The sequence below is a fragment of the Urocampus carinirostris genome, chromosome 17 (assembly GCF_059441175.1).
Source record: "Urocampus carinirostris isolate Australia breed hairy pipefish chromosome 17, RoL_Ucar_1.0, whole genome shotgun sequence".
Classification (NCBI taxonomy): Eukaryota; Metazoa; Chordata; class Actinopteri; order Syngnathiformes; family Syngnathidae; genus Urocampus; species Urocampus carinirostris.
Window position 1 is genome coordinate 29,937,513 of NC_142365.1, and position 25,737 is coordinate 29,963,249.

A 25,737-nucleotide genomic window follows, 5' to 3' on the forward strand; every position below is an offset into this window, starting at 1 on the left:
CAAATTTTTCATTGGCAGTTTTTTTGTCTAAATTTATTTCTATTCATTTTAATGCTTCCTCATATTTTTTTTCTTTAATCCCAGAAAAAGGGGCACTTTTAAATGTGCGGAGGGGGCTCTCGCCTTTTGCTCATCATTTTCTCTTTCTCTCCCCCTCTCTTTCACTCTCTTCCTCTCTCTCTCTCTCTCTCTCTCTCTCTTTCTCTCTATCTCTCTCCTTTCCCTCTCGCTCTCTCTCTCTTTCTCTCAGACAAGTTAGCAAATGTTACCACCATGAGAGAAATGATTTCCCCCCACACACTCAGTGCTAAATCTTGCAAATAAATTAATACAAAAAAACAATAAATATAAATTCAATAAAGATAATTGCTTTGCTTGTTGATACGCCACCCTCGGTAACCATGGTAAGTAAATCTGTACAACGCATTAGTGTACAGTAATCCCTTGTTTTTTGCTGGTTTACCTTCCCAAAAGGACCTGCGATAGTCAAAGAAACATTTATTTATTCATGTATTTATTTATCAAAAACTCTATTATACATTAAAACCAAAGAACAAACCCTATTTACGGGTTTTATTCAACAAATAAATGTGACACTGTCAAACTATAATTTTAAAAGCAATCTTCAGGACATTTTAGTTGATATTTTGTTGCCATCGTTTGGACATCATCGGAAAAACAAAAATGTGGCTTAGAAATGCTTTTACCAACCAGCAGCTTATCAAAAAGTCCACTTTGATGGCGATAGAAAGCGTCTTTTTCTGTCTTTTGGTGCGACATGAAAGCTTTTAGACAAACTCAAAATTAAAAAAGACCTTCACATACGTAAAGGAGGTCCATCAGCTTAGAACAACTTAGACTGCAACACTTTTGACGCACAGGCAGACAAAGACATTGAAGGCCATTGTTTATTCAATCAGAACTCAGAACACTATGCACGAGGAAAATCTCCAGTGGCAAAACCGTAAAAAGTAAATCTTGATACAGTGAGGAATTACTGTACATTATTGGGCAACTAATTTCCTCAAAACAGGACACCGCATATCTTAAGTCCATCACTCAGCCGGACACTTGGGTGGTTTAATAACAAAAAATAAGAATTTAATCAGCAGACTTCTTATTTTAAACTTGCCGTCTTATTGGTCTGTTGCCAATGTGACTATCATCTATACATCAACTCTGAGTCAATAAAACCATGTTTGTCTTTCCAACTTAAGGAATCTAATTATACAGGAATGAAGTCCAACATGACCCGTCACCTCTCACTGTTTACACTGCAATCATTAGATGGGCACAAGTTGAAGAAATGAAAGGAACTAACATTTTTTGTGTGTGTTTCCTTTCTTGTTTTTTAAGGCAACAAAAAAAAGTTTCTAAAAATATTACCATTGGAAACAGGAAGCGACAAAATCCTGCTGTCTGTTCAGCTTCTCCTTTGTCTGTCTATCTCATGGAATTTCAACGGTAGACATGTTGCTGTTGCTGCCGCTCTTTGTGGTCACCTGTGCCGCTGGCGTTACAGGTTAGTACAGTTAACAAATGAGCCATAGACTGGAACTTTTGAGGGTTAATATTTGTTCTTCAAAGCAATCATGATGGGTGCGCCTGTTAACGGGAATATTGTTTGTGTGAATATACACTGCAAAAACTGAAGTTTCTGAAGGTAAAGTAAAATGATCTTTGTATTGTGGCAGATAATTTGCTTATTTTGAGCACTTTTCTTTCCGCAAAAGAGGTAGGATTCGATTTGTAATTGTCTTAATTAATTCCTACGCCCTTATTAAAGGGACTATGTGTATTATTTGAACACAACTGTAGTCAAATCTTTGATTCATAGCCGCTTCAATGCTTGACTCAAGCGGGACATTTGCTTGAATGCTTTGATTCAAGAGTTAAACGAGCTTAATTGATTTAATCTACAATTAAAACAGCTTTAAAGTGTTAAGCTTTTTGAGGTCAAATAGAAGATCAAATAGCAGTATATATCTCAATCGGAAGATGATTTTGTCCCGGCTTTTTCAGTATGGGCAGGTCCTGCAGAGACGGTCGTGGGCGTGGCTGGGCGTCGTGTGGCTTTGCCATGCAGGGTAGCGGCGGCCAAGCGCAATGGCGTGCACGTGTGCTGGGGCAGAGGCGAGCCGGCATTCTTTTCCTGCCACAACACATTTGTCAAGGTGGTGGGCGAGCACATGATGTACAAGAGCTCATACAGGTACGTCACGTTTTTTTACCTAGACCAGTGGTCAACAACCACCGGGCCGCGGACCGGTATCGGTCAGGCCGTGGGTGGTTTGGTACTGGGCCACGGACCTGTCCCGAGATGTTGGCATTTTGGTACCATGCTAAAAAGAAAGAAAAAAAGTTCCATTATTTAACACTTAATGTTGTTTTATTGCCACTGCTATGTGTCAGAGTAAACTTGAACTGGAATTAGAGGTGGCAAAATTTAATAAAAATCAGCGTGGTTCATTCAGGCACAGTTTCCTGTCAGATAGTGCAACTGTCAGGTTGGAAACTAAGAATCCTGCTAGCCAATTATACAGTGAGGGCTGAATCAAACAAAACTTTTGCGCAATAGCGTGGAGAATGTTCAGCTACGTCATGCTAGAACATAAACAAACTTGCCCTCATGGAAAAATGTTGGCAACACCGTCGGAGGATGCATCGATCCCTAAGTCAAGAACACCATACAAAAACTACATAACACCAACAAGTTTTTTCGCAGGGTTTGTTTGACCGTTGAGAGTGTGTGTGTGTATCTCTCTCTCTCTATCTATCTATCTATCTATCTATCTATCTATCTATCTATCTATCTATCTATCTATATATATATATATATATATATATATATATATATATATATATATATATATATATATATATATAGTGGTTAGCGCGTGTGCGGCACAGTGCTGAGGTCATGAGATCGAACCTTCCTGTGTAGAGTTTGCATGTTCTTGCCGTGCTTGCGTAGGTTTGCTCCGGGAACTCCGGTTTCCTCCCATATTCCGAAAACATGCATGCCAGGTTAATTGGCCAGTCCAAATTGTCCCTAGGTGTGAATGAGCAGGTGAATTGTCTGTCTCTGTGTGCCCTGCAACTGGCTGGCAACCAGTTCAGGGTGTCCCCTCCGCACTGCCCGAAGATAGTTGGGATGGGCTCCAACACCCCCGCGACCCTACTGAGGATAAGCGGTGCAGATAATGGATTCTTGTTTTCTTTGTTTTTTGTTTTGGGTTTTTTTTTAACAACAACAAAAGTCTACTAGGGAAAAAGGTGTGTGAGACCGCAACTCTTGAGGAGAGAAACTTGAAAGGGAGTCTTGTGGTGCGTAAAAACCTAAAAGGGAGATAAGAGGTCGAGTACTTTTAAAAAGGTGTGTGAATTGGCAGGTCTTTGAGTGGGTGAACTTGGAACAAGGAGAAAACTGAAGAAGGAAGTCATCGGAGGAGAAGCTTGTAGTTTTGGCAGGTTAATGTCTTTAGGGATCAAAACAATCAGCAGCAGAAGGTGGGAGCCCAGAGAATTTATTTGGGAGGTGGCTAATTGTCTGATTGGAATCACCTGTGGAGAGGAATTTTGAGGGGGACTGGTAAGCGGGGTAATGCTGCCATTTCTTGAGACGGAGAGGGACTGCAGCCACCAAACCATGACACCCTGGTTTCCTTGCACATTCCAAAAACTTGCAACCCCAACGACCCTCGTGAGGATGAGCAGTCAAGAAAAATAATGAATGTGATTTTAGTGTGATGTTAAAAGGATATCTGAATGTTCCACATGACTTCACAATAGATTTACACTCATTATTATTATCACTGTTGTTATTATGACAAATGTTATAATTAATTGTTGTTATTATTATCATTATTATTATTTAAGAAAAGAGTACAAACATGTTTATGGCCGCCTTAAGGCCAGGATATCATTATATTGACAGACAATGAGCCAGTCAATGGAATGGTTTACGACCACTGCGACGGCAATTCCCAAAATGCAACTTCTATTTTCATTTGTCGTGTCATTAAACATAGTTTGTTAGTATCAAACAAATGAATTATTTATTTGTGTGTCTCTACTATTCTCTTTCTGGACTGATCAATCATTATCCATATCGATGAACTGAAAAATAGATCAATTAAAGCTAAAGTTAAAAAATGTTTAGAGTATTATTTTCATGATAATTGCTAGAGGCCATGTCCAATTAATTCGGGTGGGAAACCGTGAGCCCTACCTGCTGGCCGATTAGGTAACAACTTAAATAGGGTCTGTGTTACATAAACACACTTTCAAGCAATTTACTCTACATGGCATTATTCCTAACACTATTCAAGTCAAGTCACATTTTTTGTATAGCCCTTAATCGAAAGATGTCTCAAAGGACTGCACAGGATTACAATTACACCATAGCCTGATCTTAAACCAACATGCAGGCAAGGAAAATAAGAAACCTTGAGAAGGGGCCTCGCAAGTGGTAATCTCCCTCCAGGATGACAAGGGTGCTATAGATTTAGCATTGGGTAACAGTACACAAGTATAGTGAACATCAATAAAAGAGAACAATAGGTAACATGTTGAAATTTGTCCAGAAAGTGCATGACAGTAACGGCGCTTCAAGCCCGTAGAATAGTCCAAAAAGTCCATAACACCAACGACGCAGCCTCCAGTCTCTGCCAGCTGGTCGAGGCAAGCGTTGAAATGCTTCATGTCCAGACGATGGTTCGTTGACTCATCTTGAATCGTCCTTCTTCCTCATATCTCCACCAGCCAGGCAGTCGGAAAAAGTCAGGAAAAGAAAAATACGAGGTGGGCATCAATCATAAGCTATTGAATACAAGTGGGTCTTAAGTGTAGATTTAAAAACTTCCACTGAGGTTGCATATCTTATCTCTGGCGGCAGAGCATTCCACAGCATCAGGGCACAGCTGGAGAACGCTCTCGAGCCTGCAGACTTCTTCTTGGCTCTTGGGGTCACATGTAGACTGGCATTTTCCGAGCAGATAATCCGTGAAGGAACATAGGCGGAGACCAAATCTGGCGGAGACCAAATCTGAGCGATAAGAGGGCCACCCCCCCCCACCACACCGCCCTTTGCCCGTTTAATCCTGCAGCTTCTAGTACATTTTAGTCTCATATAGACACATACTATCTATCTTTCCTTATATCCATCTACCTATACATATATCCATCTATCTATTCATGTCAATAAGAGAACCTTAAAGGGACATCTTTAGTGGAATGGGAGCCAGTGAAAGTTGGCCAATACAGGAGTAATATGCTCGAACTTTTTTGTTTCAGCCAAAAGTCTCACTGCCGCATTCTGAGCTAGCCGCAAACTTTTGATGCTAGACATCAGGAGACCAGAAAGGAATACATTATAGCATATCTGTCAAACTCAGGCCCGCGGGCCAAATCTGGCCCAAGTGCGATTTTAATCGGCCTGTGAGATCATATCAAATGTGCATTAGAGCTGCTACAAATCCCACAATGCTTTGCTAGTATTTTGGGGTGCAGTAAAACACGGCTGGCGCTCCTTACTTCCGTTCACAGTCATTCATCCATGCCCCGGTCTCACGGACAAATGAATGATTTCACCTTCCACAAAAATGCCCAAACGAAAGACAACAGGACCTACCAAGACAGGTCGGAGGTAAATTGTTTGTTCATGACTATAAAGGACAAACCTGTTTGTCTTGTGTGCGGAGCTGGCGCGGCTGTAACAAAAGAGTATAACATAAGAAGACACAATGAAACGAAATATTATGAAATGTAAGAGGACCTAGACCTAAAGCAGAAGCTGCAAAAGGTGGAGGACAAGTGTGGTTTGCAGGCAGACTTTGTTCACAAAAGCAAAGTCAAAAGGAGAAGCCGCTGTAAAGGCCAGCTTTATTGTGGCAGCAGATATCGCAAAATCAGCCCGGCCCTTCAATAAGGGAGAGTTTGTCAAAAAGTGCACGGTCAAAGTTTGCATCGTGTGCCCAGATAAGAAGCAATAATATTTCAACGTGAGCCTGAGCAAAAATACCATGGCTGAGCGCATGTGTGAGCTTTCCACTGATTTACATAAACAACTAATGAAAAAGGGGAAACATTTTATTGCATACTCCCTTGTTATGGATGAGAGCAGCGACACGTCTGATACTGCCCAGCCGTCAATTTTCATCTGTGGAGTAGACTCGAGCCTGATCATCACAGAGGAACTTTTAAGATTAAAATCAATACATGGAACGACCACAGGAAAATATATCTTTGAAGAAGTATCCAAATATATAACTGAAATGAGCCAGCCTTGGGATAAACTTGTGGGACTGACAGATGGTGCATCCCCAATGTGCGGTCAAAAGAGTGGATTGGTCGGCAGGATTCAGGAGAAGATGCAGGAGGATGATGCAGGTAAACTGACAGTTTATCACTGTATCATTCATCAGGAAGTGCTCTGTGGCAAAGCTCTGCAAATAGAACATGTTATGAGCTGTATAAAAGGAGTAGTCAACTTCATAAGAGGCAAAGGTTTGAATCACCGGCAGTTCAAGTGTTTTTTAGGGGAGTTGGATATAGAATACAAAGAAGTGCCTTATCACACAGAGGTGAGATGGCTAAGCAGAGGGAAAGTACTGAACAGACGTTTTTAGCTGCGCGAGGAAATCTGTCAATTTATGGAGAACAAAGTGAAGGACACAACAGAGCTGAGAGATGAAAAGTTTCTATGTGAGCTGGTATTTCTCTCTGACATTGTGAGCCATCTCGATGTGCTTAAGCTGCAGCTTCAGGGACGGGGCCACGTCATCACAGACATGTACGCAGCTGTGAGGCCCTTTAAAACTAAGTTGCATCTGCAGAGGACAGACATTTTCCGTGCTGCCAAACTATGGCAGCGCAAATTTCTCCTGCCGTGCTGCCTAGTCCACAGTTCACTGAGTTTTCCTGGCGATTTACTGACTTCGAGGCTCAGGAAGGGAGATTTGAACTGTTCAGTAACCCGTTTGCGGTTGTTGAGGAAAGCACAACAACCGCCCCCCAAATGTAGCTACCGTATTTTCCGCACTATAAGGCGCACCTAAAAGCCTTTATTTTTTTCAAAAGCTGACCATGCGCCTTATAATACAGTGCGCCTTATATATGGATCAATATTAGGTCGCAAAGTCTTGCAACTAAGGCAAGCAGCCGCCGAATAGATTTTCCCCCGAAGGCGAAGTAGTCTGCGATGTATGCTGGGATTTACATACCGGCGTTTCATTTCCTAACCAATGTGTCAATCATCATTTGAATCAGTCACTATTGGCTAAAGTTATTCGGAGGTAAAGGGGGCGGATCCTTTTTATCATTTACAGGCTTGCATAGGCTAAAGGGGCGAAACAAAGCCTGCAATTGGCCGAAAAAGATTAATGTGAATCACACTTTGGGTTGCACTACGGCATAGAGAAAACATTTTTTACTATTCTGTATTTATAAATATTTTACTCTCCTGGATTTACTACACTCACGATTGTAAGAAGACCATGGTTACGTATCATTATTGGGCGTGATGGCTGTAAGAGAACTTGGGTGAGCTATGCGGCTTTATATTTTCCCTGTATCTTGTTTTAGAATGATCTTGATGTTTCTTTGATGAGTTTATTTTTAAACTAAATTCAATTCAAAGTGTTTATTGTCATATGCACAGTAAAGAACCCCGTTTCCCTGCTCAATAAAATTCTTACTTTGCTGTCCACACAGTTGCCAGCAAAAAATAAAATGGAAACTAAGAAATGTTTGGCATTTCTTGAATCCCAAGACTTTAACCTTCCGAATGATATTTGGAACGATGCATTTGAGTGATTGGTGACATCGTACAGACACTGTTTCCGTACATGTCTGAAACACTTATTTGCTTCTTTGCAAGATTTCTGAATGTTAAGGGGGTAATAAGTTTGACTGAACTATCTGACTGTTTCGTCGACGTTCCCATTGTAGCGCCTTATAATCCTGTGCGCCTTATGTATGGAAAATATAGGACCAAAAATTATTTTTGGGGGGGTGCGCCCTATAACCCGATGCGCCTTATAATATGGAAAATACGGTAATTGAACTCCAATGTAATGACATGCTCAAATCAAAATATGACTCCGTTGGTGCTGCGCAGTTTCTTTGTGTTCTCCCCGACACAATGCCTCAAGTACGCAGCCAGGCTGCTCAGATGCTCTCAATGTTCGGCAGCACATATCTATGCTAGCAACTGTTGTCTATGATAAAGGTGAACGAAACACCTCACAGAAGTTGACTCACTGATGAGCACCTTCACTCCGTCCTGAGGCTTTTCTCAGCTCAGAGTCTGACTCCAGATTTTGACGAACTTGCATCTAAAAAAAGATGCCAAGTATCGGGCTTAGACCAAAGTGCAGAGTAAATCAGAGTGTAGCAAACTGAGCTTGAATATACAGTATCTGTTTCTTATGCACTTTTTCTACTGCAAGGCATGGTCTGTCAATGGTTGAAATGTAGAATTTTTATCAAATAACATTATTATTTTTGGTTCTGTTGTTTTTGGCTTTGAACAAGATTTACTTAAAAGGAACTTGAGGGGATAAGAGGAGAGACATAATACTTTATTTATTTAAATAACAAATGAATACCACTGTTTCTTTTAGTTCAAATTTAATTTGTCATGTTTTTGTACTGGCAGTACGGCGGAGCAGTGGTTAGCGCTTGTGCGGCACAGTTCATGTCATGGGAACCTGTCGTGGGTTCAAATCCAGACTTCCTGTGCGGAGTTTGTATGTTCTCCCCGTGCTTGCGTGGGTTTCCTCCGGGCACTCCGGTTTCCTCCCACGTTCCAAAAACATGCATTTCAGGTGAATTGGCCGGTCCAAATTGTCCATAGGTGTGAATGAGCGAATGAGTTGTCTGTCCCTGTGTGCCCTGCGATTGGCTGGCAACCAGTTCAGGGTGTCCCCTGCCCACTGCCTGGAGATGGCTGGGATGGGCTCCAGCCCCCCCGCGACCCTACTGAGGATAAGCGGTACGGCTAATGAGATGAGATGTTTTTGTACTATCAAGCTTTGGTTGTTACAAAAACTGAATTTTTTTTCCATATGAAAAGGTTAAACATTTCATATCAGCAGTTATATTTCAATAAATATTGACTTTACTTCTCTGCTTAATTTTGGCCCACTGTGAATTCGAGTTTGACACCCCTGCTCTAAATCCTGACTGGACAGTTTCAAAGAGATTATTGTGCAACGACCATTTCAAGTAATTTAGTAAAAAAAATGGTAGATTTGACACTGGCCTATAATTACCTAGGCTTTCCGGGTCAAGGTTAGGTCGCTTAAGCGTGGGTTTAATCACAGCAGACTTAAAGGGTGCCTGAACAATATCCGAGGATAGCGATATATTAATAATATTTAGAACTGAAGGTCCTAAGATCCCAAACAGATCTTTTACCAGTAAACCCAAAAATGTATCAAGCAGGCAAGTAGTTCATTTGGCCCTACTGACTATCTATGTAAGACTATCAAGGGACAAATCATTGAAACTGGACAACGTTTCTGAACAACAGCCGACACGGTCCTTACCAAACACCTCCGCATCTTTGAGGTAGGAGGAGGTTACAGAGCGTTCTTTTAAAATTTCATTCCTGATTAGTTGAATCTTTTTATTAAAAAATACCATAAAGTCATTAGAAGAATAAGTAGAACTATTACGATTAAGTTGCTGGCTAATAAGTTTCGCTATTGTGTCGAACAATAATTTCGTATTATTTTTATGTACAGCAATAATCTTAGAGAAAAACGATGCTTTACCTGAGGCAAGAGCTACTTTATATTTTGGCAAGCTGTCAAACCAGGCCAGTCGGAAGACCTCCAGCTTTGTAGTGCGCCATATTAGTTCAAGTTTCCTAAGGCTATAGAAATAGATGTGACTTGACTTGACTCAAAGGCTGAGGAAAATAAAGTGGGCATATCTACGTCATTTAATTGACAAAACCTTTCATCATTCATTGTCACATGTGGTTTTCATGGTTGACGCCTTTCCTTTCACCTCCACGGTAGGTACTCGGTGTCTTCCACCGCCAGCCATGTGCCCTATCTTTCCATCTATAACGTGCGGCCGTCAGACTCGGGGCTCTACCACTGCCGGGTTCAGCTGCCGGGACCGTTCAACGACAAAACATTCAGCGTCCTCCTCATTGTTATCAAAGGTTGGTTCAAAATAGTGGTGGAAAAAAGGATTAATACTTTCTCGTTTTTCTCAGGGTTGCATTCCAAAATGATCGATAGTCAGAACTCGCAAAGTAGAAACTTTTATTTATTGAATACTCTGTTATAGAAAAGAACAACCCCTTTTTAAAGACCCAAGCATTTGTTTAACAAATAAAGGTACTGTACGTAATAAATGTATTTCTTCTTACAAAAAAATTCTGTACTGTTATAATTTTAGAACGTAATGTTGCTGCTATATTTTACTATTCATTCAGGACACAAGCCATTTTGCTTCAGATGATATTTTTCAGAAATTATGTGGATGTTATTGAAAAACAAAACTGTGAAAAGAAAAGAACATTCCAAACAACAAAAAAAGTATGTTATTTCATAAACTTTTTTTTCAAAACACTTTTGTACTGTTTAAAAAAATTTAAAATAGTCTTGCACTATTGATTGGTTTCCTGAAACATGATTGGTTGACCGACTTGGACACTTGTGGAGATAAAGCAGCTTTTTATGGGAACCTGATTTAGGCAAAAATGTTTACCGGTATTTGGCCCAAAAAGTGAGTTCTACACCTATGTTTTTAGTGTGATCGTTTATTATGATTGTATTTTTGCCATTTTCGTTTGGCAAGCCGTATTAAAGATAATTAAAGCTCAATCCTGGACGTTTCAAAACTATTCATTTTACTTTACATGAAATTCTGTCAAGATGTCCATTTTTTTCGGCAATGGAAATATCTTCCGCTGCTTTTTGTGATTTTGACAATCCAAAGCATTTTATTGACATGTGGGCTTTTAGAGAAAATTGAAAAACATTTATGCCAACGTGATGTAAGTTTGTCAAGCTGTTTCACATATGTGTGCAACTTAGACCGCAACAGTGCTGACGCACAGGCAGACACAGGCAGAAAAGGGGCAGGGCAAGACAATGATGAAAATCAGCTAAGTAGCGAAACTGGGAGAAGTAATCTGCGATATAGCGAGGGATTAGTGTTTTTTTTTAAAAAAAACAGCTCCTGCATCCACACTCTCAGGTGCCGGGAACCTGAACGCACCACCGACGACACTGGGCGTGAAAATGCAAACGGAGACTGGAAGTGATGTCACACAAAGCGTGATCTGGTGGGACAGCACGTTAGATGACACAACTGGGCCGGTGCTTGCGAGAGTTCAGGTACGGGCAAACTGAATTTTGTAACTGTATATACTTGCATCTAAGCCCTATTTAGAACTGTAAAATAAAATACTGAATTTACCGTAGTTATAACGGTTGTTGCATTATTACAGACGGCACCTCGGCGACAAGATGGCAACAGTTTGCTTGCGGTCCTTGGAAACACACTCAGAATGGCTTTAGTGGTATTCATTCCTGCAGTCTTGTTGGCCATGGCTTATAGTGAGTGGACTAACACACATACAACTGGAAAAAAAGCAACAAAAAAAATGGAAATAGAGAAAACATTTTGCCATTATAAAAAAAATCTAACTTTGTAAGATATCCCAAACAGTTCAGCTCTTGGGCCTCAAACTCAGTTGAGTTTGGAGCCGAATGAGCTAAGGTCCAGGAGAGGTTGTGAAAATTGGGTTTTCCACAAACAAACAAAATGCGCTGATTCCACTTGTTAGGGTCTTGCATACCTCTTACCACCAGACGGCGCCAACCAGGGTTTGAACTGTGCACAGGTGTGTCCAATTATCACACACCTGTACCCAATTATCCAGAACCCTTTTAAAGGACTTTATGAACATTACATTTGGTCAAGTCATTCTGTTTTGGAGGATGATGGACCCATGTGGGAAAGGCAGAAAGTGGAAAACAGGGGTGCTCAAACAAAGGATAGCATTTAATAACAAAGGTAGGACCAAAGTAATACCTGAACAAGGTGCACAAAACAAATTACATGTCCAAACAAAATCAAACCTGACCAAGTTCCAACAGGGAACAAAGACCAAAACCAAAAACGAAAGATGTAAGGAATAAAGTAACAAAGAAACCTAAAACAAAAACAAACAAACCTGGCGTTGTGGTGAAATGAAAATGATACAATGATCCGACCATATGTAATCTTCAAAATGTCCTTTTGGAGGGTTCTAGATAATTGGGCAAAGTTGTGTGATAATTGGACACACCTCTGCCCAGTTCAAACCCCAGTTGGGGCTCTCTGGTGGTAGGAGGTATGTCAAACCCTAACACTACAGTTCTTAAATTTCTTTTTAAATAATTACATCCCAAAAAAAACATTAAATAATGAAAAAAGATCGATTTTTATTTTGATATTAATCAGTAATAAATAAATCCGTAACCGCATGAGTTCTGCTAGGTGTATTGTATAGTGAGGAAAAGGTTACTCGTTAAAATAACACTATTAGTTCAAATAATAAGCAAAAAAAATAAATGGCTATTATATTAATATGCATTTTTTTAAATACTCTTAAGTGGATACATTTGTATTAATTTTACTAGACATGAGGCTCAGCTAGGGAGAGCTGACATCACTGTCAGCCATCTTGCTGCTATCGGTACCCCCAAAAACAAAACAATGTGTTTTTTTTATTCTGTACATTCCTTTTTTCTTTTTTCTCTTTTTTCCTTTTCATTCTTCTTCATTTTCATTCTTTTTTTTCTTCTGGCTTATATTGCTTTTTAATTTTGTCTTCTTATTTTTATTTTTCTTTCTTTAATTTCAAATGTTCTCTTTTCTTCTTTTTTCCTAGTTGTTTTTTATTAATAAAGAGGGAGAGTAGGGCTTGCTTCCACGAACCGATGGTTGACTTACAAGGGTAGCAGGTGGCTGGAGACGCGGAGGTGGACTTCCGTGTCGAGCGAGGATGGTCGTAGATTTGCAGGAATACTAGTCGTTAGCTGGGACGGGAGAGCAAGGGCGGTATCAAGTTCAGAAACAAGGTCGGCAACAGTTGTCAGGCAGGTAGCGGGGAACTACAGGTCAGATATCGGTAAAGCAGAACAGGGCAGAGTCAGGTCCGGAAACAGGTTGGCAACAGGTATCAAGCAGAGAAAAACAGGGCAGGAAAAGAGTCTGAGCGTGAGGGCTTGCCGAGCTGGGAGCAACGGTTCGCAACGATCTGACAGGGATCTCTTGAAAGCCAGGGGTTAAAAAGAGTCTATTAGCCAATCAGCTCTCAGGGCTGTTGGCCAATTGGGCAGTCACAGGTGCCTTGAATCTGTAATCATGACACTTTTCCTATTTTTATTTATTTTTTCCCTTTTTTCTTTTTTTTCATTCTTTTTCTTTTAGTCTCCATATTTCTGTTCTTTTTAAAAGTAATACGTGCTGTTTGGTCACTTCGAGTCACTGGAGTTCCCTGTAATTTTTAGCACTCATTTTTTTGTTTCCACGTCACAATACAGCAATATATGGTAGACAAATCATAAACACAATTCTTTATAACTCTTTTATCTCTTATAATGTCCATAAGGGGCCTTAAACTATCGTCCTGAAGGTTGCTGGTGGCTAGTTTGAGAGCCCTGGTTTGGCTCATTCACTACTTTTTGGTGGTATATTTTCTAAATATCGTATAAACATTTCTTGACTAATCAAAACTAAGAAGATTTTTCTAAATTCACAAATTTTAACAGTGTCATTTCTCAAATGAAAGCAAACATTTGACATGTGACCTCATTTTTTCACATTTACGAAAAATATTCTATTGTTTTTGTTGTTTTTTTTGTTTTTTTTTATCATCAACAACAAATTACGACGGCATACTAATCACTTCAGCATTCACTTGAATTTTTATTGAAATTTATCTTCAATTTTGGCTCCAGGAGTCTGGAGATCAAATCAGAAAAAAGTGAGTGACAGCAGAGGGAGCCAATCAAAAGAAGCCCACGAAGACGCCTATCTGTAGATGCTGACGGAGATACGTCTATTTTTGTTTTTTGTTTTTGGCTGCCAACGTGTTACTCCTGCCAAAGCAATTAATCATAAATAAAGGTTTTACATTGAATATTATTTTTTGGGAGGATTTTTTTTATTATTTTTGTTATTTTGTCATTCTTTTTTCTGAGTTTTTTGTGTGTGTGTGTGTGTGTGTGGGGGGGGGGGGGGGGGGGGTTCAAATATAGCATTTTATTCCAGCAATGAGTCTACTGCAGTAATCATTCCTTTCTCCTCAAAAATGAAAAAAAAATGGAACCACCTTATTAATTTAACCCTCTTTTGCAAGAAACTGGACTTACGGTACTTTCATTAAATCAATTTAGTCCCGTCTTTGTCAGGTTCCTACTCGCGCTGCAAGACCAAAAGGAAGTGAAACTAAAGGGTCTTTTGTTGCACAGGAAGACGATTGAGCCACAAAGATGAAGTCACGCGCGCACATGCTGATTTTTTGTAAAAGTTGACAATTTAAAAAAAACTCGACGCATGAGACTAGACTGCACGCTCATCTTGATCTTGGCCTGACTGCTGCTAACATTGATGATGATGATGCTGACTATGAAGATGATGTCCGGAGCTGGTACAGAATGAAAATGAGGACGCGATTTGGTCCCGTGCTCCTCTGTTGCCTCTTTACAGGTAAATTTGATTTCATAGGAATTCATTTATAGATAAAAATAAACTAATTGCTCTGTCCAAGAGGAACTTACCCACAAGTTTTATTTAAACATATTTTATTGAAATAAGTTATGCATAAAATAACCCTAATTGTCTGATATTGAAAATCTATATCGCTATTCCCTCGTTTATTTTATTTTTTTAATCTCAAGGAATGGGGTGATCTCTAATGTGGTGCCGCTAAGACCAACTGATTAGCCCTCAAACTGGTTCTGAATATAGGTCACGGGTCATTGGGATTTTCTAGGAAATCTGATTTCTAACTGGCTTGTTGTTTAGTGGTTGACTGAACCTATGGTAACCCATAATAATTACAACCTGGTAACAACATAGTAATAACGTGGTAACAACATAGTCAAAACATGTTATTTTAGAAATGCATACCAAACTGGTAGTCGATCAGTAACACTGAATAATACACACTCTCCCTTGATGTGCAGCCCAAGCTGCTTGTCTTTTATTTTATTACTGATTGATTGATTTTCCAATCAATTGCCTTTGTATATATTTTTTAAATTTTTAGATATTGTTTAGGGAATTTGAAAAATACAGTATTTCAAAACAGTAGGAAGTTTTTAAACATTTGGTGTAAAACCTGATTTGGTCCAATCTCACCCAGACCTTTGCTCCCGTAGGAGAATAAGTTTGAGACCCCTGTTTTAAGTTAACTTTGGTCATTCTTATTTTTTTGTGTTTGTTTTTCAAAAATGTGAGCAACAACAACAAAATTATCCCCGCAATTTGCTTTAACACTAGTGAACAACCAGATAGTGTCAAAGAAAACTATAACTTACTTCAAAAATTAGGGGTGGGCGATGCTGGGAATTTTGACATAGATAGCGTCCAAGTAAATACAGGGTAGCATCTATCGATAATAATCCAATTGCGATACTTCATGCTTGGAAATGTTATGATCATCTAATAATTGTTACTGCATTACCGTGTTACTTTGTTACTTGGTTTTTCAGTTCCCAGTTTTGTTTTGTTTTCTGATTTGGACTTTGTCAAGTTTGGTTTTGTTTGGACCCTTTGTTGTTTTGTTAATGCATGTTTATTTGACACTCTGTAACTTTGTTACTTGCTTTTTTCCATTTCCAGTTTGGGTTTTTGTTTCCGATTTGTACTTTGTCAGCTTCAGTTTTGTTTGGACACTTTGTTGTTTTGTTCACGCATATTTGTTTGTCATGTTTTACCTCATTTTGTTATTAAATGCGATCCCTTTTTTGAGCTCCAGTTCCTGTTTCCCCCCCATGGGTCCATCACCCCCGACACTTAACATCCAAATTGAAAGTTATAGTGTAAGTGTTATCTTACAATTCCTTATTGTGATAGTTAAAAAGGTAAGACAGTATTAATCCAAGACAATAGTATTAATTAAATCCGAGTTCTTGCTCATTATTGATTATATCAATATTGGACTCGATCCGCTGACCCTTATCTAAAATAGCAAATAGGTGACCAAGTGGGTCTTTATGCTCCAAAGAGGTAACTAAATGCGTTTCTATTCTATAGTTTGTGAAAGTGAACTCATCAGGGAGGGCATCACAGGTCAGAACACCACACTAACCTGCAGATATGACATCGCCAAACACGGACTTTTGTCAGTTTGTTGGGGCCGAGGAGCTTTGCCATATTCCGGCTGCGGAAGCCAGATCGCCGCCACCAACGGGGTCAAAGTGACGCAAGAGAGCGGCAAGTTTCGGCTGACGGGCAGACTGGTGAAGGGAGATGTTTCATTGACCATCCTCAACATCACGAAGGAGGATGCCGGGGTGTACGGATGCCGAGTAGAAGTCAACGGACCTTTCAATGATGAGAAACACTCCATCAGACTTAACATGGTTGACGGTAAGAAAGTTATTCAGTGATGTGCGGTGAAGTTCTTGTTAAGTGAGGCGTGACACATTTACAAATAAATGAAACTTCATCTTATTCATTATTTCAACTTTTACTTATATCTGTACATTCAAGGAAACTGTGCGGGTCAGATGTATCGACATTTCGTTCTGTATACACGTGTACTAGAATGACAATAAAGTAGATCTGAATCTGAATCTGAATTTTAGTGGCAGAGCGAGAAAGCTATATATAAATCTGAGCATAAAAACTGACCTTCCAAACCTATTGAGCCTTTTGCCTGTTTGAAAACAATTGTGTCGTAGCCAAGCTGCACGTGCATTGTTGAGGCAGAACGGCCAAGATCATATCAGTTTGTACGAGCCCATTGACAGAAAAAGATCGTAAATAGAAGAATCTCAAATAAGTAGAAAGAATATGGACGCTGCAAGATGGCAACTTTATTATAATGATCAAAGTCAACAACAACAAAAACGTACTTTCAAATGTTCGAACCAATTTGTGAAGTTTTTGTGTGACTTTTTTGCCTCATATACAACACCGATCCATATCAGGTAAGTAGGACTAAAGTTACGTTTTATTCCAGAAAGGTAGACGGATAAAACTAGTTGCTCAGATGAAGTTCACTTTTACGGTAGATTAGTTCACACAAAAGTTAATTTTAGAAGAATTCACTTACCTTGGCTTGCATCCCCTTATATTGTTAATGTTGGTAGGATAGAGATGACAAGTCATTCAATAACTGTTATTATTAACAATCTAATAATTTATTATTTTTAAATATATGATGTATGTAAGATATGCATTTAAAATAATGTTTATACTTTCATCATTATTGTTATCATTATTATTATCATAAAAGATCTACTAGCTAGCACCAGTAGTAGCAAACATACTGTCTATAGTAGGAATTGCAGGCAAACACCATTCCCCGGCACTCATACTACTCACACTTACTTAAGTATTAGGCAATTAAGTAAATCTAAACCAGAGGCCATGATAACGTTCAAGATATGAAATAGGCACTGCGGACATTCCCAATGATGTCCTCAGTCCAGTCACTTCTTTAAATGGCTTGCTGTTACAAGCTCCCACAGTGCTCTTGAAAAGTCCCGTTTACTATGGGAATTGCAAAAATATTGTCTTCCTTAACATTGATATTTTTGCACGCAACAATTGGGCATATTGTTTTTGTAAATTGTGAGTCTAAATGGGAAACTTCACATACCACTCTTTCCTTGCCACATCTAAACTTGTACTTCTACCCCCGCTGGTTATGCACTGCTCTTTTTGAATAAAAGCATCAATGCATAGGCAATCCTTTGTTACGAAAAACAGCTCACGTAATGGTCAAAAAAATACTGGATGGCTTGAATGGCTGTGATGCTGGTCATACGATCACTAATTCTATTGTGTGGGGCAGAGATGTGCATCAAACCTCACATTGTGTTTGCTGTTAAACGTCATATTGAAATATAATATTGTGAATGTGCTTAATTGCTGTTGAGATTGTCATGATTGTTTTCTGTTATTAGTGTCAATAAATTTGTTCAAACCCAAAAAAAACATAGTCTCACCATTGCCCTCTGCCATGAGATAAGATAATTGCATGCCTCGTTCTGCATCTGCTAAGGACAGTACGACGTTACACACTATGTCTATTGATAAATATGATATTAATAAAATGTAAAAATTCAGTGTTTTTGAAAAGCACAAACCCAAAGCTTCGAAGTTAAATGAAAAATATCTGTAACAATGAATAACCATTTAATATATTCTTAATTGTATTTATCCATTAGGAGAGGCTGAGCCTCACCTTCCTCCCTTGACTGTACGTCACTGAAGTAATTGTATAATACTTGACTAGGAAATTGATTATCATTGCAGAAAATAAGAAATCTACAAAGTACTCTTTCATTCTATGTCTGTGCTTGATTTTGTTTTATTTCAATGACTGCAACATCTATCTTAGTATGTCTAGGGACGATCACTGTTGTTGGACTGAGTGGTAATTTTATCAATTGTTTTGCATAAAAGACTGAATATTTTCATTACATTGCATAACAGGGTTTTGTCTGTTTGTCAAAAAAGGCTTCTTTTCAAGAAATTGCAACGTCATAATTTTTTTAATGCTATATAGTGGGAAATTCAATTGATGAAACTCGATGGTCAATGCTTCGTTAAGATTTGTTTCTGTTTCAGCTCTAGAAACCACCACTTTAAACAAAAATGGGTTTGTCACCATCACGACAGCAGGTGAGACAAACACAAAATCGTAGCGTCAGTTCATCGTATTGTATTCTTAAAGGGACGATGTGTAATATTTAGTGTCTCCTAGTGGTACAAGAAACTTTCATTCAGTAAAACAAACAAAAAACATTGATTTGAATACTAATCAAATACATAAACTGTCATACCAATGTTAATTTTTATTTTTTAAAAAGTATAGCTGGAGAAATTTGTATTTATTTACATAGTCAAATAAATATCTATGGTTGCTGCCATATTTGTCTTGCTGCTTGCAGTGGCACTGGTTTTCGTTCGCATAGGACAAGGGTGCCATTTAGTGGTTAAATATTACACACTGGGGCTTTAAAGGGACATTGTGTATTATTAAGCGCCTAGTAGTGGTAAAAACCTTATTCTTAAAAAAAACTACACTGAAAACTAGAAACAAGAACTATCATATAAATGTGCATATTTTTAAACACTTGTAGGGCAAGACATTTTTTATTTCTTTTGCATAATATCACCAGATACCCACACATCCACACACATGAAATAATGTCCAAACTCAATGCTAAAACCCAAAGTTGAATGCTTTTAACATGGTTTAGTTACCTCAAGAGTTAAAGCTTTAATTTAACTCTTAATTAAGGCTATAAACCTCTATTATCTCAAAAGTTAGAGCCAAATTTAATACTTCAATTAAGAGGACATTGTGTATTATCCAGCACCTCCTAGTAGTGCAAAAAAACTTAATTCATTTAAAAAACTATTAATTTAAATATTGAAGAAAAATACAAAATACATGAGCTATTAAATTAGAATGCATTTTTAAAAATACTCGTCGATTGACAATTTTGCATGTATTTTACATTTCACCAAGAGGGAGCTGACATGTTAGTCCGCCATTTTGCTGCTAAGGGTATCCCAAAAAAAATAACTTGTGAAAGGCTGGGCAAATCAATGATAAGAAAATGGTGCGGTTTGGTCACTTTGAGGCTCTATTTCTATTCTTCAGTGTCTTTGTAGCACTTGTTTTCAGTTCCACTACTCAATACAGTGACATCTATTAGTCAAATATTACAATTTCCTTTAAAAGCTTGCTTAATCAGTGCTACTATCAGCAACTGAACCCAATTTTATGAAAATATCGTACTTATATGCAAAATGAAAAGACAAAAAAGAAAACCTGAAATCTGGGGTAATAGAGTTTACTTTCACTTCTCTTTTTTCAGCTCCAATGACCTCCATGGAAGGATTCAAAACTTCTTCTTTCACTGTTGTGAAAACTGAGGCTGAGGTCAAACATCTATTTATAACTCCGAGCCCATCCTATGTTATGTATGCAATTATATGGAGGCAAAGAACAGAGCCTAGGGGAACGCCGCTATTTATTTATAGGGGAGATTTTGACATAGTATGGTTAATAATGTTGCCATGGATTCGAATATTGTCTGTGACATGAATTTTAAAAATGTGCCTCCTTTGTCATCTGTTTCTCCAGAAGCGTGACTTGTCAGGGTTAGCAGTCACCATAGGCATTTTCTTTGGGCTGATCCTTTTTTCAGCTGTTATTATCGTCATCATCGTCATTGTCAAATGTAAGTTACCCCAAACGAAAACTTGACAGCCCTTTTATTTTATCATGTACATTTTTTTATCTGGTGCAAATTGAATATCTTAAATATAATTTTATGTTAAATGGCAGAATTCTGACTTTTACCAAGTATTACTTCAAAGGAACATTGCATATTATCTAGCACCTCCTAGTGGTAAAAAAAACTTTCATTTATCTAAAAAAAAAATCTACATTGATCTAAATAATTTGACTATCATATAAACATGCACTTTTAAGATACTCGTAAGTCAAAAAATTTGCATTTGTTTTCTATAGCATGATTCTCACCTAAAGAGTGCTGACATAATTGCCCGCCATCTTGCTGCTACGGGTAACCGGAAAACCATAAAGCTCGCAAAAGGCTAATCAAATTTTTTTTACGAAAAACGGTGCTCTCTGGTCACTTTGAGTCTCTGTAGTTTGTATTCTTCCTTGTTCTTTTTAGCATTTATTTTTATTACGTTACACAATACAGCAACATCTATTGGTCAAAGGTTAGTGCCTTTCTAAAAAACAGTACAACAGGACAATATTTTATCTTAAAATTGTGAATTCATATTTTGAAAAAGATTGAGTGCATTCTACTATCAATTATATATTTTTTAAACAGAAAAATGTATTTTTTAGTAAGGGGATTTAACACTCCAATTTCACTTGTTTTATATATTCAACTTTTTTCAATAAACAAAATGAGCAGCAAAACCAAAATGTGCAAGTATTGCATATATCGCATACAAGCAACCCCCAAAAACTGCTTTAAAATAGCCACATATTGAAATAAATTCAAAATATTAATACAGTGTGTACCTAGACACTGATAATTACATAATCACAAAGTTGATAAACATTAGTATACTGGTAAAAAGCTAATAATACAAGATTTTCAAACCATTTACCTTACATTCTAGCAGCGCCTCGAAGGTAGACACCATTTTCTTATTTGGCAATAATTTCCTCCTTCAACTCAATTGTTGTTTTTACTGCTTTCAACTTTTTCTTCCACATATTAACCTCCTAAGGACCCATTATAATTGGCAGAAAAAGGAAAGAAAAGCAACAAAATCATAATCAAATGAGATGTGGTCCCTCTCTAGTGTGCCGATTGACTAAACAGGAAGAAGATATCGAGCAGGCCGTTATTGCAATCTACTGCCAAGGAGTGTAATTTATTCTTAGCATTATTTTGCTGAGGCAAAGGCCCACAAACCACTGAAAACAAGTCTGTGACCCATTTGTGGTCTCGACCAACCAGTTGAGAACCACTGCTTTACAGCAAGGTGCTCTTGATGAATTATTTGGTCATACACCAGGAATCGTTGTGTATTTGTTTTCACTGTATGTTACTTCTCCTTGCACTTTATTTGATTTTAGTTTAGGGAATAATAGAAAATTGCTATTTTTTTCCTTGAAGTGAATTTAGCACGCTTTTGCTAAAATATAAAATACAGACAACTGATGGGGCCTGAATAATAGTGGCCTCTTTCATTTCATGTTCATGTTATTAGGATTTGTATATAAGGATAATTTGTCTTTTTTGCTGTGCCTGACGGAAATAGATTAAAATATTACTAAGAAATCCTTTAGAAAATATTGCTGTACTCATCTAATCATATTTGAGTGTATTTGCCAGCTTTTCAGTAGGTTCAATTAGGTTCACTAGACTACGTGCATCATTTTAAGAACTTAAAACATTTTATCTGTATGGCCCTTACCTTGAAGCTTTTTTTTCAATTTCCATCTCTTTGACTTTGACACCCCTGCTCTAAAGAATAACTTGAATTATTTTTTTTCCGTCTTTGCCGACAGGTAGAAGACGGCGGCGCCTTAGCAAAATGTGAGTTTGACGCTGTGGTTAACCACATTTCTGCTTTTGACATTTTCTCGATTAGTTTTTTTTCAAAGAAAAAATGTCAACGTTTCATCATGTTACACCGAAGCGGCAGGGATGAGTCACATTTGTCGCTCTTAGAAAATCCAAGATAGCGAAAAAAGGAAAATAGTCTGTCACATTTGGTCAAAAAGAGGATGAGTTGCATTTTTTTACACATCCGGTCAATGGGGAAAGGTTTTGGGGAGAAAACACTTTAACAACAATCACTGGAGTCGGATGGAGGACTTTTACAGCCGTCTTTGGCGTTGAATGATTTCATCGAGGAACGTCAATAAAATTGAGAAGCGGCATTTAATTAAAGGGATAGTGTGTATTATCTACCACATACCAGGAGTGCAAAAAAACTGATTTGAATTATAAGCAAAAATACATGAGCTATTATATAACGGGCCTTTATTAAATACTCATAGGTCGAGAAATTTGCATTTTTTTTAAATAACTAGAAGCTCATGTAGAGGGGGCTTACATAATTGCCACATTGATTTTACAGGAACTCAAAAATCTGAAAAAGGCTGAGTAAAAAATGAGAAGTAAAATGGTGCATTCCAGTTTTTAGTCTCCGCAGTTTGTAGTCTTTCTTGTGTTTTTAGCACTCGTTTTCGGTTGCACTAAGCCAGGCATGGCTGTTTTCAAAGAATATAATATCAAGAAGCACTGGCAGACAAAACATGCTGACTAAAAAAATATTTTTTACGAGACTATCAATCCATTATCTTCTGCTTATCCAGGGTCGGGTTGGGGGGGCAGCAGCTTTAACAGGGATGCCCAGACGTCCCTAACCCCAGTCACTTCCTCCAGGTCATCCGACGGGATCCCGAGGCGTTCCCAGGCCAGCCTTGAGACATATTCTCAGGCTTTCCTGGGGCCTCCTGCTGGTGTGACATGCCCGGAACACCTCCCAAGGGAGGCGTCCAGGAGGCATCCTTATCAGATGCCCGAGCCACCTCAACTGGCTCCTCTCAATGCGGAGGAGCAGTGGCTCTACACAGAGTCCTTCCCGGATGACTGAGATTCTCACCTTATCTCTAAGGGAGAGCCCAGCCACCCTGCGGACTCCTTGAGCAAAGGTCCAGCCACCATGCGCTCGCCAGCACCCCACCTCCAGGCCTGGCTCCAGTTCACGAGATCCTGCGAGTCAAATGAAAACGCTACAAAAGCGGGCTACAAGGTCGCAATGCTCGCCAAGCACTGCAAACCTTTCTTGGAGGGTGAATTTATCGGACTGTTAGTCAACCCTCACACATTATTAGATTACTAAATCCGGCCCGCTTTCTGAAAGGTTTTTACATCCCTGCACTAACCCAAGGCTTCTCATTTTTTTTTCTTTTGAGCTCACCCTGGGAAGAAGAAATCCCTACCGCGCACCCCTAACAAGTCTGTTTCCTCATCTGAGTTAATTGTTTTTTTCATGGGGTCACTTGAGGGTCTGCTCCACGTTGTGTCTACACTATACTTAATACTGATAATCTGTTATTTATGCCCACTGCCCGAAGATAGCTGGGATGGGCTCCAGCACCCCCGCGACCCAACTGAGGATAAAGCGGTGCAGACAATCGTAGATGAAATGTATATCAAACAGTGTACTCTTCGCACTAATACGTAGCAAAGAAATAACTGGACGCTTGAAAAAGGTTGGAGACCCCTGGTGTAATCTAATGGTCAGATAACCAGTGCCTAAAATGTGTTGCAGTCATCAGCATCATCCATCCGTCCCTTCGGTGAGCTTCAGCTCCACGTCGTCATCCCTCCACCTCCACCGTCAAGCTGCGGCCGTGGACAACATCTACCAGATGGACAACGATGAATATGACTATCTACCCTGATGCTCCACTGACAAGCTTTCACAAAAACATTTTCCATATTTAAAGAGCAACTGTTGTTTTTTCACCTTGCCCGCGCATTTAAAGAGATTTGAACATAATTAAAAACACTTTTAGAACATTGTGTATTTGTCTATAAGCCACAAAAGATAATAAAAATAGTGTATATTTTTAAGTGTCAATACATTCCAGCTATGGGTCCAATAGTGATATCAGTAGAGCTGCAAATGATTATTAAAATAATCAATGTATCAGTCAATCCTTTTCGATTAATCTTATTCCACGGACAGAGTGAGGAGATTATTTATTCCTCATGCCATGAGGTTCTTTAACTCCACCCGGCGGAGTAAAAGCCCACATTAAACCCCACCCCACATTTGCATATTACCCTATTTTTATTAGTGTGTATTTCCATAGCACTATTTAAATACTCTTTAGCAAATGTTATATTGGGTATTTTTGTATTCTATATCTTTATTTTATTATTTTATTTTTCAACACAAGGATACTGCTGGAAGTGTGAATTTCCCTACGGGGATAAATAAAGTATCTATCTATCCATCTATCTATCTAATCATCCACCGCTTATCCCCTGTAGGGTTGCCGGGGTGCTGGAGCTCATGTCTTCAGGCAGTGGGCTGGGGGACATCCTTAACTGGTTGCCAGCCAGTCACAATTCACACAGAGACAGACACATCACTCACCGCGGTGCCAAGAGGAAACGCACGCAAGCACAGGGAGAACATGCAAACTCCGCACAGGAAGGCTGGTAGCTAGATTTGACCCCATGACCTCAGAACTGTACCACGGATGCGCTAACTACTCATCCGCTGTGCCGGCCTTCGGATAATCAATGAATCTGATTTTTTTTAAATGACATTTTTAATTTCCTAATTTTTATTCAAATTCTTACGTTTTGGACTGATGAGAAAATAGTGCAAAAAACACAGAATATTACATAAAATAATACAATAAAAATCCAACTGTTTGCTTAAAAACACATAACAATACTTACAATGTATGCTCTGCACCTACAAATATGAAAGATACTATTTTGAAAAAAAAAAGAGAGGAAAATTGGAGGAGAATGTGTTTACTCCATTGGTTCAAGAGGACATTGTGCTTCGGAATAAGTTCTGGGACTGCTCTGTGCTGGACAAGGAGCTACTACAAGTTTGTCGCACAATCAAGAGGATGTCGCACAACAAAATTTGATCTCCAGTCGCCCTTTGCTGGGTCTTAGTAGTACTACAAGCGTGTGCCCTCAACAGCCCAACTAGACGAAAACATCCCAACGAATTTCAATGCACTGTCGTTTGCATTGATGCGTGAGCGTGACACATAAATTGCACGACAGAAAAATCTGATGATGAAGTTTGTTGCCAATGCTTTTAATGATCGATTTTAGCGATTCATAGTCTCAGCCCTAGGTATCAGCAACTCTGTGTTAGGGACTCCGGGTTGCTGTGGTTGACAGTAGCTCGTGCAATTTAATTTTACAATTTTCCTCACAGCCTTAACAGGAAACAATCTAAGCAAGCAGTGTGTGTTAGTTATCATTG

General features: G+C 38.8%; 2 protein-coding genes and 1 long non-coding RNA gene across 4 annotated transcripts; 2 read left to right on the forward strand and 1 right to left on the reverse strand.

The window, feature by feature from the left end:
• Nucleotides 1-1,066: 1,066 nt before the first annotated feature.
• Nucleotides 1,067-18,014, reverse strand: LOC148349742 (uncharacterized). 2 transcript variants are annotated; one of them, XR_015847373.1, is made up of 5 exons: nt 17,849-18,014; nt 17,578-17,739; nt 16,331-16,566; nt 2,232-2,342; nt 1,067-2,152 (listed from the first exon to the last, which is right to left on the reverse strand). It is a non-coding gene; the product is annotated as an uncharacterized LOC148349742 (long non-coding RNA). The 2 variants fall into 2 exon arrangements; XR_015847372.1 differs by lacking the exon at nt 17,849-18,014 and having other exon boundaries at nt 17,578-17,842.
• Nucleotides 1,345-14,155, forward strand: LOC148349743 (hepatitis A virus cellular receptor 2 homolog). The gene is made up of 6 exons (XM_088321423.1): nt 1,345-1,522; nt 2,023-2,212; nt 10,029-10,177; nt 11,221-11,360; nt 11,474-11,582; nt 13,974-14,155. The coding sequence occupies exons 1-6, from the start codon at nt 1,471-1,473 to the stop codon at nt 14,054-14,056; spliced, it is 723 nt and encodes a 240-aa protein (XP_088177549.1). The 5' UTR covers nt 1,345-1,470; the 3' UTR covers nt 14,057-14,155.
• On the forward strand, nt 14,303-24,814 carry LOC148349744 (uncharacterized). The gene is made up of 7 exons (XM_088321422.1): nt 14,303-14,724; nt 16,276-16,611; nt 18,823-18,876; nt 20,082-20,146; nt 20,351-20,447; nt 22,271-22,298; nt 24,046-24,814. The coding sequence occupies exons 1-7, from the start codon at nt 14,673-14,675 to the stop codon at nt 24,176-24,178; spliced, it is 765 nt and encodes a 254-aa protein (XP_088177548.1). The 5' UTR covers nt 14,303-14,672; the 3' UTR covers nt 24,179-24,814.
• The last annotated feature ends 923 nt before the right edge of the window (nt 24,815-25,737 follow it).